The sequence below is a fragment of the Aquarana catesbeiana genome, linkage group LG04 (genome assembly GCF_042186555.1).
Source record: "Aquarana catesbeiana isolate 2022-GZ linkage group LG04, ASM4218655v1, whole genome shotgun sequence".
Lineage (NCBI taxonomy): Eukaryota > Metazoa > Chordata > Amphibia > Anura > Ranidae > Aquarana > Aquarana catesbeiana.
Genome location: NC_133327.1, coordinates 536,544,687 through 536,563,327, shown reverse-complemented (window position 1 = coordinate 536,563,327; position 18,641 = coordinate 536,544,687). Strand labels below are relative to the sequence as shown.

General features: G+C 40.4%; 1 protein-coding gene across 7 annotated transcripts in view; it reads left to right on the top strand.

The window, feature by feature from the left end:
- Nucleotides 1–18,641, top strand: part of ADGRG6 (adhesion G protein-coupled receptor G6) — a 295,747-nt gene that overhangs the window by 223,023 nt on the left and 54,083 nt on the right. For all 7 annotated transcript variants that reach the window (XM_073627847.1, XM_073627848.1, XM_073627846.1 and 4 more), the window contains 4 exons: nucleotides 4,001–4,048; nucleotides 7,872–8,011; nucleotides 8,588–8,702; nucleotides 16,855–16,916. In XM_073627847.1, the coding sequence (XP_073483948.1) occupies nucleotides 4,001–4,048; nucleotides 7,872–8,011; nucleotides 8,588–8,702; nucleotides 16,855–16,916 (365 nt within the window). The remainder of the gene's footprint in view (nucleotides 1–4,000; nucleotides 4,049–7,871; nucleotides 8,012–8,587; nucleotides 8,703–16,854; nucleotides 16,917–18,641) is intronic.

The window sequence follows — 18,641 nt, the reverse complement described above, 5'->3', positions numbered from 1 at the left end:
AGTGAAGGAAAGTGTGATCTAATTGTCACCACTGTGTGAAAAAGCCGATCTGCTTACCAGATTGTGTTGACCATCAAGTTATAGAGGGGTGAACACCAGCATTGGAAATACAAAAGGTCAGATGGATCATCAGCGGTCTCACTATAACGTCCGTCACTGTAGGCTGCTTCAATGGAATACACCTGAAAGAATCCCACCTCCAGCGATAGATGCAAGGTAAACCTGTACTGCTGTTTTCAAGCTACAGGACCGTTGGCATCTTTATTTTATTCAGACTTCATCAAAGGAACCTTCTAAGCATTAGAAGGTTCCTTTGATGAAGTCCGAATAAAACAAAGATGCCAACGATCCTGTAGCTTGAAAACATCAATACAGGTTACCCTGTATCTATCGCTGGAGGTGGGATTCTTTCAGGTGTATTCCATTGAAGCAGCCTACAGCACACTGATGCTGGTGTGTGACGATCCTCCTATCTACACTCTTTATGGACTTTTTTAAACAGTGACGGACATTACAGTGAGATTCTTGATGATCCATCTGGCTTTTGTATTACCAATGCTGGTGTTGACCTCTCTATAACTTGAGGTGATCCTCCTATCTACACGCTTTATGGACTCTCTTATGATGTTTTATAGAGACTTTTAATGATTGAATTGGTGCTGCCCCTCTAGTATTTTTTAATATATATACTAAATATCTTATGTGCTGTTATACATTGTGTGCCTTACAATCTTTATGATATCAACAGTAGTAACAATTTAGCATACATGGTATTCTAATTATTGGATTAATGCTTTTATAAAACTGAATTCGGACAAAAAGTACTAAGTAAAATGCCGTTTAAGTCATTTTGTTTGTATTTTGTATGAGAAATCAGCACATAAAGTGAACTCTGTAAACAGAGTTTGTTTAGAAAGGTAATTTAACAAATGCTTTCTCTTTCTCCAAAGGCTGGCTGGGGGCAAGGTTTATATTAAAGGGTAGCTTTAACCAGTATATGTCTGGAAATAGTTAAATAAGTGTTGCTATGAATTGCTGCTGTGGTTGACATTTTACCAAGCTCTACTTTGGACTGACTCATGAAGTCAATTGATCTCCTCTGCAATGACAGAACACTGGGGATGATTTACTAAAAGTGGAAAGTGGGAGAGTGCAAAATTTGGTGCAGTTGTGCATGGTAGCCAATCAGCTTCTATCTTCAGCTTGTTTAACTAAGCTTTGACATAAAAACCTGGAAGCTGATTGGTTTCTGTGCAAAGCTGCACAAGATTTTTCACTCTCCAGTTTTAGTAAATCAGCCCCAACTGCTTACTGCAACCCAATGCCATGTCCTCAACATGTTTCACCCACAACAGGGCTTAAAGTGGTTGTAAACCAAAAAAATTTCCAGGTTGACAGGCTTGAGCCGTGATGACGTCACTCCCGTGCACGCTCGCAGGAGCCGCCGGTCACAGCACCGGCCCTGAAGAAACGGCACAAGCAGACCGTTTCTTCAGTGCGCATGTGCCGATGATGTCGCGCAAGCGTATATGGTACATATCTCCTAAACTGTGCAGGATTAGGAAATATTTACAGTACCTACAGGTAAGCCTTATTATAGGATTACTTGTAGGTACAAGTGGTGTAACTAGGTTTACAACCACTTAAAGGAGCACAAAAAAAAAAAGCTTTCTCTTATGTTGTCTTGAAAAAAAAATCTATGCAATCTGTAGCATAAGGCTGTAACAAAGCAAAATAAAAAATATATACTTTTTTTAAGTTTGATTAACGTTAGTTTTAGAACACATGTTCCTGTCAATAAAGAAGTTAATTTTATTGACTAGTTTCTTCTTGGATAATGACAGTCAAAAAACAGCAGTTTTTTACAAATAAATAAATACTTTTTTGAAGGAACAAATGAATGAAAATAAAAAAAAGTTTAATTACTAATGATAAAAAAATAAAATAATATTTAAAAACATCAGCAGCAAAATAATAGCTAAGGAGAGAAGGGAAGGAAGGAGTAATGATGAGCCAATTAGGTTTAGGCTGCTTTCACACTAAAAGCACTGGCCGTTAGCGGTAAAGTGCCTCTCGTTTTTGCTGCGCTTTACCGCTGTTTAAGTATCGCTTTTGTGCTGCTTTTCGTCCGCTAGCGGGGTGCTTTTAACCCCAAAAAAGGGGTTAAAAACTCTGTGTTGCGGTGCTTCTGAAGCGCTGCCCATTCATTGTAATGGGCAGCGGTGTTTTGGCAGTGCTATAGTTTTCAGGTGCGTTACAGGCACTATTTCTAGCGCTAAAACACCTGAAAACTGCCTCAGTGTGAAAGGGGTCTTAATGTGACATTAAAGCCTCAGTTTTTTAAGCACATTTAACAGCTGATTAATCACTTACTGAGTATGCAGCTTTTTCATCTTTTAATCCAGTTGAAACTGGTCCAATGGCTGCTTCCCCAGTTTCCCTGTTTTAGAGTGGCTCCTTTTTCTTGCAGCATCCTATGCATGCAGGAACTTGAGTTATGTCTCCCTACACTGTGTGCATCAGTAAAAATACACAGTCCTGTAGCCTAGGATGGCAAGGCACTACCCTGTTTCTTCATCCTCCCCCTTCTTTAGTCGAGCTAACAGACTGACTGGAGACTATCCACTTTTAACTCTTTCCTGTAAAGACCGAAAGTTCAGGGAAGCAGTACTAAATTAGCAGGAGCCAGGTGTATTGAAAGTTGTTAACTGCAAGTGCTGGGGTAAGAATTTTACTAAATAGTTTACTGGGGGATTTATTTTATTGTGCTTAGTGTGTTAAGTTAAAAAAATTGTGAGAGTTTAATACTACTTTAACTAAGGCCTACTAAGAGATTAAAAATTTTAACAAGTTATTTCAAGGTTGCATTACAGTGCATGTATGGACAAAGCTTGCTTTTCAGTTTTAGATAAGGTTAAAACTTGTGCCAGTTTATTTTATGCTGTCTGTGTAACATTGGGGAAGTTTCCCATCATTTTCTGTCCCAGAGATGCAATGGGAAGTTAGAGGAAATCTCTTTAAGTGAAGGTAATTCCCCTCTTAAACAGTTGTCCCCAAACAAGTCTTCCCAGTTAAAGATTCCCCCTAACCCCTTATTCTGGGGAGAACTCTACAACATTTCCTCCTACTTTCTTTTTTGGTGACAAGGTGCCACCGGTATAAATAAAGTGGTAAATCTCTCTGGTGGTAACACAGGCAGCATAACCCTTCCCCACTCTATTCAAGACTAAAAAAAAAAAGTTTTGCCCAGAGATACACATTAACTGACATCATGTGCAGATCAGGTCACTCCTTTGTTCTGCTGTCAATGAACCAGAAGATCAATAATAACAATGCTTCATTGTAACTCATCTTGACACTGCAGAAACTGTTCTGTGAGTGGTAAGCTGGGTACACACTATTAGTTGTTTTTCGTGCAATCCAGCTGGTTGCATGAAAAGAAAAACTGTCAGCTCCGGTCAGAATTGTACTAACCATGTGAGGTTAGTACAGCGATCTCCCCCGCTGAGCTGTTGTGTTCTAACAGGGGGATGGCCCCCCCGCCAAAACACTCCAATCAGTGCTCTCTGCCAGGCTGAGATCGCTGATTGGGAGTCGGTCGGCTGCTGGTTTTCTGGCATGCACGTCCAACAGACTGACATACACAAGGGCAGAATGTAGCCGGTAGTTTTTATACCGGCAAATGTTTCTCGACATTCTGTCCGTGTGTACAGGGCCCAAGTTTACACAGGAGCAGTAGAATCTTCTCCTATGTAAATAAAACAAGTCCAGGCTGTCATAATGACAGCCAGGTATTGCTTGGAAATGCGGCCAGAGAGCTGCAAGGGAGGAGGTGCTGGCATACTATGCATGGCTAAAGTATTTTGACTGGTTTTTTTGGGCATGTGTAGCACTCCCTTAATCCATAACTGGTTAAACTTGTAAATGAAGTACAGGTTTATTTTTACTTATTTTCTAACATGTCATTCTTTTTGGTAACCATTACTTTTTTTCAATTTAGCTTACCAACGAGTCATGAAAGATTTGTTCGAGATTTGAGCTATCAAAGGTAATGTTAACACCAAAGCGGATCAGCTGCTTAAAATATGGTCAATGAAGCTTTATGGTTTTAATAGGGTGCTGAATCTTTATCTTATGATGGTGGGAACTAGCTGGAAATTTGCAAAGTGCAGCATTACTTTTGTAATTTAGAGTTGGCAGTAGAGTGTGGTCATCAGGATCAGCTGTTTTGCTGTTTACAAAATGTTAAAAAATATCCTGGTACTTACAGCCCCATAAACATGATTCAGATAGCATTGCAATGTTGAAACAGGGATTTGTTTCTCAGGGAATATGTAGGCAAACTCAATCATGCACCCCCCTGCCCCTCACCCCCCTTCTAGGACAAACCGCAACAAATGGTGAGTGCGTATGGCCAAATTGCACAGTGGGAGGGTCTTAAAAAGGCATTAAATACCAGGAGTGTGTTACATACAGAGTGCAGGGTTCAGGGGTGCACTACACACAGAGTGCAGAATTAAGGTGTGTGCTACACACAGCGCTATACACAGAGTGCAGAGTTGTGCAGAGTTAAGGGGTCCTCTAAGCACAGAGTGCATAGTTGAGGGGGTGCACTACACACATAGTACAGAGTACAGAGTTAAGGGGTGCGCTACATACAGAGTGCAGAGTTAGGGGGTTAGCTATATACAGAGTGCAGAGTTAGAGGTTGCGCTACATACAGAGTGCAGGGTTAAGGGGTGCACTACATACAGAGTGCAGAGTTAGGGGGTGCGCTACATACAGAGTGCAGACTTAAGGGGTAAACTACATACAGAGTGTAGAGTTAAGGGGTGAACTACATACAGAGTGCAGAATTAAGGGGTGTGCTATGTACAGAGTGCAGAGCTAGGGGTGCGCTACCTGCAGAATTAAGGGGTGCACTGCTTGCAGAGTTACGGGGTGCGCAACACACAGTGCAGAGTTCAGCTCTCTTCCACCTCTCTCTTCCACCTCTCTCTTCTACACTCGACAACCAGGGCACCTGCATCTCCTTTGTTGCCGCCCTGGACTCAGTGGGAGCTGCTGTGAGACAAGCTGTCACTTGTAAACACCGAAGCGAGGCTTCAGTGTTTACAGTGACAGTGGTGAACGGGGAGCAGAGGGCCAGAGCTAGCGGTGGTGAAACAAAAAAAAAAAGCCCTGTGTAAATCACTTAATAAAGTACAAAGACCAGTGCCTGCGAACATTCAGATGTCTCAGAGTTCCTAAACCTAGGTTACATAAGGTTGCCCCCCTCTGTGGGGCTGACTTGGTAAAGGACTACATAGATTGCTCTCTGAATATTCACTTAGCTTACTACTTTGCCACCAGGGCACTAAGCTAAGTGAACATTCGCTTGTGCAGATTAGTGCAAATAATCTTTAGTTTAGGAATTTAAATTGAAGTGGACCTTAGCTATTCTACAGTTGATAAAATATACACTACACATTTAACTATGTCTCATAATGCTTTAGAAAATTCTTTAAATGAAAAAAAAATAGTCTTTTTTTGTAAAAAACTGTTGATTGGGATTGAGGAAAGTTGATTGGTCAGTGCAGATGGACACATGACCCTGGTGTGGTGATGCTTCCTGGCAGCAGAGTGACCTCCTTGGGAGGGTGAAGTACTGAACCATAGTCAGTCCCTATTCTAAAAGGACTAGCACACCTACAGAATCAGGATGCTGGTTGCCAGTAAAATATGGATCCGGCATTTAAAGCTTCATTCAACGCGATACGCTGCAAAGTTTCAGTGCTCCAGAACCCATACCAGAATTTACCAATCCTGGAGAAAACTGGAAGGCCCGTTCCCTCCCAATGAGACACACTTCCCAGAGTCCCTTAACCTGCATGGGTGAGAACCCTGGTTGACACCAAAATCTGTTAACACTGTGACAAGGCACGGCACTGTCAGAGTATCTAGACCTAATATGTGGTCCTTAGATGTGGTGGCTGCATTAGTTATTTTTTAGGATTTTCCTGTTTTTTCACCTGATGATCCTGCCAGTAGCACACATTCTGCCCTAGTGTGCAACACTCACTGTACTGTATCTGTGGAGGAGCATCATTGTTATGCTAAGCTGCTCTCCTGCTCTCCTTGTTCAGACTACAAGTATCTTCACCTTTCCTTATCACACCCAGAAGAAGAGGAAAAAGGGAGGCTCTGTACTTCACATAAAATAGCTTTGAAAGCTGATAACATTTGATGGAAGTTTTGAGCTCAGTGCACTAAAAGTTACAAGGGCACTTGAATTCTGACAGGATCAACTGGTATTCTCTGTACTTGCAGAAAATGTACTTAGCCTAAAACATGAAAATAATTCAGCCATCACATGTAAGGACTGATAAGTTGCAATATATTACATTTGTGTGTTTTGGTTTTGACATCCTTTAAAGGAAAAATCAACTATGAAAGCTGTGACCAAGTAAAGCAGGTTGATGGCATAGGATTAGTCACCAGTATTGCCAGTGGTCTCTCTGCACCTTGTCTTTTCCCTACTACTGACTAACCATGCCTTGTCTGTACTGCCTTTGTGTGGAGGGGACACCTTGGTAGAGGCAGGGTCTAATCATGTAAGACAAACAAAACCAAAGAAAATTCCCAACCCAACTTACTGACCAGCTTGCAACCAACCCAAATTATCCAGTCTAATAGTGTGCATTAAAAACAGGGGTTTAGGGGTTTAGGTTGCACACATTTGTAAATACATGCATATGCTGCAGAGCCACTTCATGGCACCCCAGTATTATCTGCAGTCCTAACTCTAAATTTTGAGAGCTTCCATAATAGAAGCACATGCATTATAATGGATAGGCAGAGGGCAGGTGAGCCTGGAGGGAGCTCACCCCTCCCTAAACACTTATGCCTGTATTTGCAAATGTACGCAAACGAAACCCCTTATTTTAATGCATACTGTTAGACAGGATAATTCAGTTGGTTTCAGGCTGGTTGGTAAGTTGAGCTGGGAATTTTCTTTGGTTTTGTTTGCCATGCCTTACCCCTTCCATGTGCTCCTTGCAGCAAAGGCCAGTTATAGGTGGGGGCAGTGGCCATTTGTTTGTACTATCTAATCATGTAAGAGCCTTCAACAAGATGAACAGTGGCATCTCCAAATCCCACTTTAAATCTCCAGAGACTAGAAGTCAGTGGCAGCAATGCTCACACTGTACATATACAGTTTTTGAGGTTGTAGGTACAGCAGTGCCACACTCACAAGTACACTGCTATTTTTTAGGGAGAATTAGAAGAAAAATCTGTATTAAACCCAATTCGAAGAATCAGTATTAATTCGAATAATCGGTATTAAACCCAAAAACAAAAATGTAATATATTGCAGCTTACCAATTCTTAGATGTGGTCGCTGCATTAGTTTTCTTTGACAAGTAACACACATCCTGTCTTAAAGGAGAAGTGCAGAAAATAAAAAAACAAGCATCTATACTCACCTATTTGGCTTCAGCATCGGTCCCTTCTGGGATCAAGAACTAAGCAATCACATGACTGCTTGGTCCTCACTGAACAGAGTGGTAACTGTCAATCACAGGCTCTCTGCTTTGCCCCTCCACTGCTCACTGGAGCACCAGGCTGTGGAGCAGGTGCATAAATATGTGCAGTAATTTTTTTTTTCATGAAAGCTGAACTTAGCCTATAAAGACTAAAGCTAAACCTGTCAGGGTACTGCTTAGGGTAGGTAACATTTTAAATGTTCCCTATAACAGAGCCAATCTTCACTTTTTGAGTTGGGGTCTACTATATTTAAACTTGCTTAATGCCAAATATTTTTTATTCCTTACTATGCTTATATTTATTTCTCTTATTTAATGAATATTCACTTTTTTTTAAATTTGCAGTTATGTTGTATGGGCTCTACTGGTGTATAATAATAGCAACAACATTGTTTTGGAACAAGATGTAATTATGGATAGAATTAATCACAGTGCTAATGTTCTCAGTGGTCTGCAACTTAAAGCATTAACTGTGACACAAATTGGTAAGTTCCCACAATTTTTTATATAAATATGTATATACAAAATGCAATATAAATATTTTACATTTCAATTCACTGTCTGTAGGAATAGTTATAGTTTTGCAGCAATGGCACAATGGGGCTCAGATACAAAATCAAAACGACAGTTTTTCCAATGATCACTGGAAGTTTGGTTTGCTTTTCTAACCAAACACATATTTTCATTTTTAATAGATCTAAATTCCCTGCTGTTATTGAATAAGAAATCATAGATTTGCTTAGAGCATATTTTTAGATTTAAATATGATTACTATTGTCCAGAAACAGCAAGGTGTAAGTTTATATATTTGTACTGTTCCCACATGATGGGCCATGAAGACTCGAATCAGCAATTCTGTATTTCAAAACACATTGTTTGCTTGGCTTGGTAATGTTTGATGCCTAGTTACAAGGAAGCTACTAATGAATGGCCATAAATGGTTTATAATTTTAGGTTTGAACAATGTGACATTATTTTAGTGACAGGGACATTTAGGCCTATACTGATTTTGTGTGCATAATATAATTGTATTAAGGTAATATCTAAGTGCTCTCTTTTAGAGTTTTGCCCGGCTGTGGAATACCCAGCATCATACCATTGGAATGAAACAAGACCAAATAATACCCAGGAAATACGTTGTCCACAAAGTCCTAGCTATACAGCTAAAAGGACATGGTGAGGACCAAGAGTTACTATTAAAATGTATAATGTATAACCTTAGACAATGCACTGCATCCATTAAAAATATACATCTTTGAAAACTGTTAACAAATGTATTGGAAGTTTTGACAATTGGTTATGGAAAGAACTTCTTAAAGCAGAACTAAGTTCTCCTATCCTTTACAGCCAACAACACTGCCATTTTAGCCTCTTTTTGATCTGCATTTGTCATGGTGCTGCACATGTGATCTGTTATGGCTGTTATGTTCTTGCTTCTATCATGGAAATCCTTTCTAGTTTTGGACTATTGAGAATATACAAGGAGAATGGAACTTTGGACTTTTAAGGCACAAAACTAAACAGTATGATAAAATATATATCTATAATATGTAAAAAACACAATAATGACACAAAGTATAAAATTCACACTAATGATTTGTAGCATATTCAAGACATCTCTAACAAAAACCTATTTGCTCAAAAAGTGCTCTTGCTCAAAAAGTTTGACATCATTCTACATTATAACCAACACTGCCGAATGTATACACTTTAGATATCTATCTTTATTCTGTGTAGTGCAATAGGTTTTTGTTAGAGATGTCTTGAATATGCTACAAACTGTTAGTGTGAATTTTAAACTTTGTGTCATTATTGTGTTTTTTACATATTAAAGATATATATTTTTTCATCCTGTTTAGTGTTGTGCCTAAAAAGTCCAAAGCTCTATTCTCCTTTGTATATTCTCAGTTAATTGGGATGTGGCACTTTTTACATCTCCAGTATCCACAGTACCACCTGTGGTGATACATGGTTCAATTGTCTAGTTTTGGACTATGAAATGGTGCCCATGTTTAGATTTGCAAGGAAAACATAATGAAAGATGAAGACTGTCGGTCATTTAAAATGCATACCCTGGAATTGATAAATGGTGTTGTAGACACCCTTTAGAATTCCATTGCACCTCTGCAGCACAAATGTCAATGTTTGCAATAGAATTCAAGTAACTGTTGTGAAAAGGTACGTGAATTTGTTGTAGGAGGTGGCTGGAACTAAGGCCGAAGTGTTATTACTGGACATGTCATCCTCTGTAAAGATTTGTAATGCTGTGTCTGATAAACTCACAGACTAGGATGGGCACAGTGGCCAAAAAGCTTTGTAGTGGGGTGGGGGAGCCTGGTGGGGAACTGATGGAGCCTGATGGGGGTACTACTTTCCCATCAGGTTCACTTTCCTTGTGATTAACATTGAAAAACAGCAGGCAAATTCCATGGCTGCTATTGAACTAAAAAGCGGTTATGGAATTCACACACTGCTGTCTGCTGTCAATCACAAGTTGGACATACCTGATGAGGATTTCTCCATTAGGCCCCACCCACTGTCAGAGTGTCCCTATATCATTGGGTGCTGGATAGACAACAGTGTCATAACAACCAACTAGGGATAAGGTCTTACTATGCAAGGAATATTACAAAACACATATTTTTGGGGGAAAACGATGTGGGGTGGGGGGTTCAGTAAAGCAATTACAATACTTTTCTGGCGGTATAGCCCTTTTAAAATTACTTAAGCTGGGTACATACGGGTCGAAAATTGGCTGAAAAAGGTCTGTTCAGCAGAAAGCGGCATACTTTTGGCCTGTGTGTACAGCTCCTTGTCCTGCACAATCACAACTTTTTGTTGTGGCTATGTGAGGGTCAGATTGGACCATTGAAAATAGACCAATGCTCTCACACAGAGGACAATGGTCCTTATCTTAAGTAAAAAGTTAAAATTCATTGGTGTATGCACCTCAATGGTTTGCTCTGTTCATTTTTTAGAAGCTATAATTACTCACACAAGATGTCACTTTTCATTAACATTTTTGCATATAGATATATATCTATATAGAAGTAAACATTTGTTGCTGCAGCACCTTGTTATTTATTTCAGATCCCAATAGCAATAGTATAAAGTCTGCAACAGTTTTGGATCTGCAAGATCCTTTCTCAGGCATGTACATACAACATAATGAATACATTTTAACAAAGAATTACTATATACAGGCTGACTGGATATGACTTACTAAATTTACCAATTAGTCATAGCAACCAGATAAACTAAGAATGCAAATACAATAACATGCATCTGAAAATGTGCGTCATGAATAAAATTGGAAGCATTCTGTCAATCTTTCCAGCAGTCCTGGTAAGATTACAACTCAAAGAGTACCTGTAGGAAAAACAAAATAAATCATATTAAGTTATTAAGCTTTTACAAACAGATGAAGTTCATAAATAATGTTTGATCTTTAGGTTGCATGATCTCTAGTTCAGTAGTCTGTTTGACTCCCTTATGTTTGAGAATTAATTCCATGTTGCCACATCTATGAAGTATAAGGACCCAGTCTATGATCAGGAACCATAGCTGTGCTAAGTTATGGGGTCTAGATGTAAAAACAATTGCAAGCATTATTTCCTATGATCGTCAGCTCCATCTAGTAGCCATAATGACATTTTTAGCCCCCATAACTTAGCACAGCTATGGTTCCTAATATAGGTATTTTAGGAAAAATGGGGAAATGTGTTATGGTTGGGTAAATGCTTGCGACATTTGTCCAGCCATTTTTTTTAATAAATTGACCCTAGTGTCTATGTTTCACAAAATGTCTTGCCAATGGATGTTCTATTTTAGGAATTGGAATAGAGTGTTTGTGTTGAGCCAACCTCACTTTATTTTTATGTTGTCTCTATAATATATAAACCACGTGGACATTTGGTAAGATACGCAAGTAAGATATCCTTAGATTTTGATCTGTTTTCCTGTGTCGGGGTATGTAAAATGTGTTCCCTTAAATATGCAAGAACCTAAAAGACAGGGAATTGAATCTAATCAATGTGGATGCAGAAATGTAAATGGTAGAGATGGAATAGTGAGATCTGCCTTCAGTAGAAGTGACCTTCTATGATTGAAGAGGTGGTGACTGAAAATCTTCTACTGTGGGATCATTTTGCCTAAAAATATTCCAACATTTCATAAGGTCATTAAAAACCATATGTGGGTGAACATGAGAAAAAAAGATATTGGTTTGTTGCTGAGTTATTGGCTTCTCTTTACCATTTATGTTTCTATTAATCAGCTTATGTTTCTTTATCTGTAACTGCGTCACAGTATAACCCCTCATTTGCAATTGTATGAAGCACATTCTAGAATGCATGTTATATTTGCATTGTTAGTTTATCCAGTTGCTATCACTATTTGCTATACTGGGTCCATGGGGGAGCTTGGAACTGACAGGACTAGACAATTATTTTGTCTGTGTGCAGATTGGATTTTGTATGTCATATACTGTATACATTAAGCCTTGAGAAAGGTGGGCTGTGCCCCAAAGAAAGTTTAGATACCCATTAAAAATGCTTGAGTGCCTCCTGTATCCCTCTTTTAAGACCTGCTGTGAATGCCTCTTGCATCCTTGCCCATATATATACAGTGTGTGTATATATATATATATATATATATATATATATATATATATATATAGTGGGGACAGAAAGTATTCAGATCCCCTTACATTTTTCACTCTTTGTTATATTGCAGCCATTTGCTACAATCATTTAAGTTAATTTTTTCTTCATTAATGTACACACAGCACCCCATATTGGCAGAAAAACACAGAATTGTTGACATTTTTGCAGATTTATTAAAAAAGAAAAACTGAAATATCACATGGTCCTACGGATTCAGACCCTTTGCTGTGACACTCATATATTTAACTCGGGTGCTGTCCATTTCTTCTGATCATCCTTGAGATGGTTCTACACCTTCATTTGAGTCCAGCTATGTTTGATTATACTGATTAGACTTGATTAGGAAAGCCACACACATGTCTATATAAGACCTTACAGCTCACAGTGCATGTCAAAGCAAATGAGAATCATGAGGTCAATGGAACTGCATGAAGAGCTCAGAGACAGAATTGTGGCAAGGCACAGATCTGGCCAAGGTTACAAAAAAAATTCTGCTGCACTTAAGGTTCCTATGAGCACAGTGGCCTCCATAATCCTTAAATGGAGGACGTTTGGGATGACCAAAACCCTTCCTAGACCTGGCCGTCCGGCCAAACTGAGCTATCAGGGGAGAAGAGCCTTGGTGAGAGAGGTAAAGAAGAACCCAAATATCACTGTGGCTGAGCTCCAGAGATGCAGTCGGTAGATGGGAGAAAGTTGTAGAAAGTCAACCATCACTGCAGCCCTCCACCAGTGTGGCCTTTATGGCAGAGTGGCCCGACGGAAGCCTCTCCTCAGTGCAAGACACATGAAAGCCTGCATGGAGTTTGCTAAAAAACACCTGAAGGACACCAAGATGGTGAGAAATAAGATTTTCTGGTCTGATAAGACCGAGATAGAACTTTTTGGCCTTAATTCTAAGCGGTATGTGTGGAGAAAACCAGGCACTGCTCATCACCTGTCCAATACAGTCCAAACAGTGAAGCATGGTGGTGGCAGCATCATGCTGTGGGGGTGTTTTTCAGCTGCAGGGACAGGACGACTGGTTGTAATCAAGGGAAAGATAAATACGGCCAAGTACAGGGATATCCTGGACTAAAACCTTCTCCAGAGTGCTCATGACCTCAGTCTGGGCCAAAGGTTTACCTTCCAACAAGACAATGACCCTAAGCACACAGCCAAAATAACGAAGGAGTGGCTTCACAACAACTCCGTGACTGTTCTTGAATGGCCCAGCCAGAGCCCTGACTTAAACCCTATTGAGCATCTCCGGAGAGACCTAAAAATGGCTGTCCACCAATGTTTACCATCCAACCTGACAGAACTGGAGAGGATCTGCAAGGAGGAATGGCAGAGGATCCCCAAATCCAGGTGTGAAAAACTTGTTGCATCTTTCCCAAAAAGACTCATGGCTATATTAGATCAAAAGGGTGCTTCTACTAAATACTGAGCAAAGGGTCTGAATACTTAGGACCATGTGATATTTCAGTTTTTCTTTTTTAATAAATCTGCAAAAATGTTAACAATTCTGTGTTTTTCTGTCAATATGGGGTGCTGTGTTTACATTAATGAGGATAAAAAATGAACTTAAATGATTTTAGCAAATGGCTGCAATATAACAAAGAGTGAACAATTTAAGGGGGTCTGAATACTTTCCCGCTGAAGAGAGCCAGGTGGCTTATTATTTTTGTTTGTTGTGAGTGATTGTGTGTGAAGATGATACCCCTGTGTGGGCAACCATTTCATTTTTAATTAAAGTGGGCTTCCTTGCCTTTAAACCTCCTTTTGGATTGACATGACTCACTAAAAAACACATCTACCACACAAGCTTGATCATCCTATAACACGGCCTGAACACACATTTCCATTATGCTTACTGTGCTAATATCCCCTTGTATTTTATTTATTTGGGTGTTTTGTTTGGGAACACACCTGGTTGCATGCAAAGATGGTTGCTGGTGCTGTCTACCCTCCTGGACTTTGTGCATTTTCCCATTGTGAACGTGCATTTTGGTCTATTACTCATTTAATCGCCAGCTGTGTCTGTTTGTCCCATACTGGCACTATACTGTATGTCTATGCCCTTAAGAGTACACTATATTAGCAAATAAGAGGTTGCAGAGGTGGGGGACTCGAGTCACATGACTTGACTCAAGTCAGACTCGAGTCACCTGTTTGAGGACTTGCGACTTGCTTGACAAAATTAAATAAATTACTTGACTTTGACTTGTCACTAATGACTTGCGACTTGACTTTGACTTGGGCTATTTGACTTGCAATGACTTGGCACCACCAGTGCTGTGTCTTGGCCTAGGCAAAAGCCGCCTCCCCCCCACAAAAGAAAGCTCCCCCCGAGTCCCGGCCTCAGGGTAGATCAGTATTTTGACTTAATTTGTGACTTGACCAAAATAAATGACTTGACTTGACTTGCTTGACTTCTAGCAGGGACTCGACTTGACTTGCTTGCTTTTCGCCACAGTAACTTGGGACTTGCTTGTGACTTGAAGGTTAAGACTTGAGACTTGCTTGTGACTTGCACATGTGTGACTTACTCCCATCACTGAGAGGTTGGCAAACTGAAAGAAAGAGACTGGCCAGAAGGGATAACTATGAGGCAGTTGGCCAGCTGGAACATGTATTGCAATATATGCCAGCTAAGGATCTCCCCCCTTTTTTTAATAAGCAAGGATTTGCTTATGGGTTATATTAATGGGTTAATAAATGGATACACCACTTTAGTATCTCATGTGTTGTGTATATGGAAGCTATTTAGGACGAGAACACATATCTTCATTTACACAGCATAGTGCAGGTTAGTAATCAAAAATGGCAGGTTTGCTAGAAGTTGCTGTATTCTTTGATATAAGATATGCCAACTGTGCTGTAACCTCCTTGTAATATATACAGTGCCTTGCAAAAGTATTCACCCCACTTGGCATTTTTTGTGTTTTGTTGCCTCACAACCTGGAATTAACATGGATTGTTTGAGGATTTGCATCATTTAATTTACAGAACATGCCCACAACTTTGAAGATGTTTTTTTTATTTTTTATTGTGAAGCAAACAACAAATAGGACAAAATAACAGAAACAGTCAACGTGCATAACTATTCAACCCCCTAAAGTCAATACTTTGTAGAGCCACTTTTTGTGGCTATCACAGCTCGAAGTCACTTTGGATAAGTCTCTATGAGCTTGCCACATCCTACTACTGGGATTTTTGCCCATTCCTCCTTGCAGAACTGCTTCAGCTCCTTCAAGTTGGATGGTTTGCGCTTGTGAACAACAATCTTTAAGTCTGACCACAGATTTTCTATTGGATTGAGGTCTGGGCTTTGACTAGGCCATTCCAACACATTTACTTGTTTCCCCTTAAACCACTCAAGTGTTGCTTTAGCAGTGTGTTTGGGGTCATTGTCCTGCTGGAAGGTGAACCTCCGTCCTAGCCTCAAATCACACACAGAGTGGTACAGGTTTTGCTCAAGAATATTCCTGTATTTAGCACCATCCATCTTTCCCTTAACCCTGACCAGTTTCCCAGTCCCGATTGCTGAAAAACATCCCTACAACATGATGCTGCCACCACCAGGTTTCACTGTAGGGATGGTGTTCTTTGGGTGTTGTGATGTGTTGGGTTTGCATCAGACATAGCGTTTTCATTGATGGCCAAAAGTTACATTTTAGTCTAATCAGACCAGAGCACCTTCCTCCATACATTTTGGGAGTCTCCCACATGCCTTTTGCAAACTCAAAAAGTGCCATTTTGGTTTTTGCTGAAAGTAATGGCTTTCTTCTGGCCACTCTGCCATAAAGCCCAACTCTGTGGAGCGTACAGCTTATTGTCGTCCTATGTACAGATACTCCAGTCTCTGCTGTGGAACTCTGCAGCTCCTCCAGGGTTACCTTAGGTCTCTGTGCTGCCTCTCTGATTAATGGCCTCCTTGCCCGGTCTGTGAGTTTTGGTGTGCAGCCGTCTCTTGGCAGGTTTGCTGTTGTGCCATGTTCTTTCCATTTGGTTATGATAGATTTGATGGTGCTCCTAGGGATCATCAAAGATTTGGATATTTTTTTATAACCTAACCCTGACTTGTACTTCTCAACAACATTGTCCCTTACTTGTTTGGAGAGTTCCTTGGTCTTCATGGCAGTGTTTGGTTAGTGGTGCCTCTTGCTTAGGTGTTGTAGCCTCTGGGGCCTTTCAAAAAGGTGTGTATATGTAATGACAGATCATGTGACACTTAGATTGCACACAGGTGGACATCATTTCACTAATTATGTGACTTCTGAAGGTACTTGGTTGCACCAAAGCTTTTTATGGGCTTCATAACAAAGGGGGGTGAATACATACGCACATGCCAATTATCAGTTTTTTATTTCTGAAAAATAGTTTTATGTATATATTTTTCTAATTTTACTTCACCAACTTAGACTATTGTGTTATGGTCCATCACATATAATGCAGATTAAAAAAAACATTAAACTAAAGGCTGTAAAATAACAAAATAGGTAAAAAGCCAAAGGGGGTGAATACTTTTGCAAGGCAGTGTGTGTGTGTGTATATATATATATATATATATATATATATATATATATATGTATATATATATATCTGTGTGTGTGTGTGTGTATGTGTATGTATGTATGTAGTTGTGTAAATTTAATCTTACAACTCTATTATTTTCACAGTTTTTTAGGTCTCCACAACTTTACATCTTATTGGGGTGAACCAGATACAACAAAGTGCATGTGTGAGTAGAGAACAAAATGAAGGTTTTATTTTCATCCTTTTCTAAATAAAAAATTAGGTAGCAAAAACAAGCTGTGCCTGGATTCTTTAGCATTCCTTCTAAAGTTTGGAGTAAAGTAAGAGAAGCAATGTATAGTGATTCTTCCAGGTTAAAGACAGGCAGCCTAAAAAAAAGAAAACAAATGCTGATCATGCAGCCATCAAATCTAAGAATTGGTAAGCTGCAATATAATAAATGTTTCCTTTTGGGTTTATTACTGCTTTAGCCTAGGTTCATTCATATTCCCGAACCACATTCCAATTGCACTGTTTTTGTGATCTGCTGTGGTTGTTAATACAAAGTTAACGACACCTCAAGCGCATCGCAGACACAGTGCAGTTTGCCTGCACCAGATCGCATGGTACAAAATAACCATGCGATCTGGTTGCGGTGCAGCTACTAAAAAGGTGCCTGCACTTCTCTAGTGCAATGCGGTGTGATTAGAGCCCATTCAAAATGAACGGGTTCCAATTTCACGACACTGAATTGCAGGAATGCAGTGTGGATCCCATGTGGTTCACATGCGGGTTATAGTGTGAACTGAGGCTTAAAATAGATGTATGGGGTTATTTTTTTTTTTTTTTATTCATACTTACCTATGTGGATGCAGCATCGATCTGATGCTGCAGTGGCCCCCAGCGACTCTAGCACTGAGAACCGAGCAATCAAACACTGCCGATCGTTCGGCTCTCAGAGTTCCCTGAGCAGAGAGCTGCTGATTCTCCGCCAGCAGCTCTCTGTTCTGCCCCCCCCCTCGCTCAATGGTCAAACCAGCTGTGGCTGTACTTCTCCTTTAGACCCCTTTTACACTGAGCCGCCCCGGGCGTCGGTGGTAAAGCGGTGCTATTTTTAGCGCCACTTTACTGACGTTTTAGCAGCACTATTCGGCCGATAGTGGGCCGGTTTTAACCCCAGCTAGCGGCCAAAAAAGGGGTTAAATCCACCCGCAAAACGCTGCTGTAGCGGCGCTTTCCCGGCGGTATGGCGGCACTGCCCCATTGTTTAAATGGGCAGGAGCGGTGGAGGAGCAGCGTATTCATCGCTCCTACACCGCTGCAAGGAAGCACTATTCGGCTGCTAACGGGCTAGTTTTAACCCCAGCTAGCGGCCGAAAAAGGGGTTAAATCCACCCGCAAAACACCGCTGCAGCGGCGCTTTGCCGGTGGTATGGCGGCGCTGCCCCATTGTTTTAAATGGGCAGGAGTGGTGGAGGAGCAGTGTATTTACCGCTCTTACACCGCTGCAAAGAAGCTTCTGGCAGGACTTTTTGTGAAGCCCTGTCAGTGCTCCAGTGTGAAAGCACTCAGGCTTTCGCACTGGGTTTGCAGGTGAGGCTTTTTTCAGGCACTATGCAGGCGCTATCTTTAGCGTGTAGTGCCTGAAAAATGCCTCCAGTGTGAAAGGGGTCTAAATGACATAGGATAACTGTTTTGAGCAGTATTGTTGGACTTTCTACATTGACAAAGATGAAGCCAATATACTAGAAAAAGGATGCAGTTTAAAGAATCACAGGTATTCAGTAGGGATGGGCGAACGGTACAGCCCGAGCATAAGTTCGGGCTGAACTTTGGTTGTTCGTATGTTCTGCAAACACCGAACAATATGCGTTGTTCGGGGCAAATTCAAAAGCTGCCGGAACAACGTTAAAGTCTATGGGAGACTAACATGAAAAATCAAAAGTGTTCA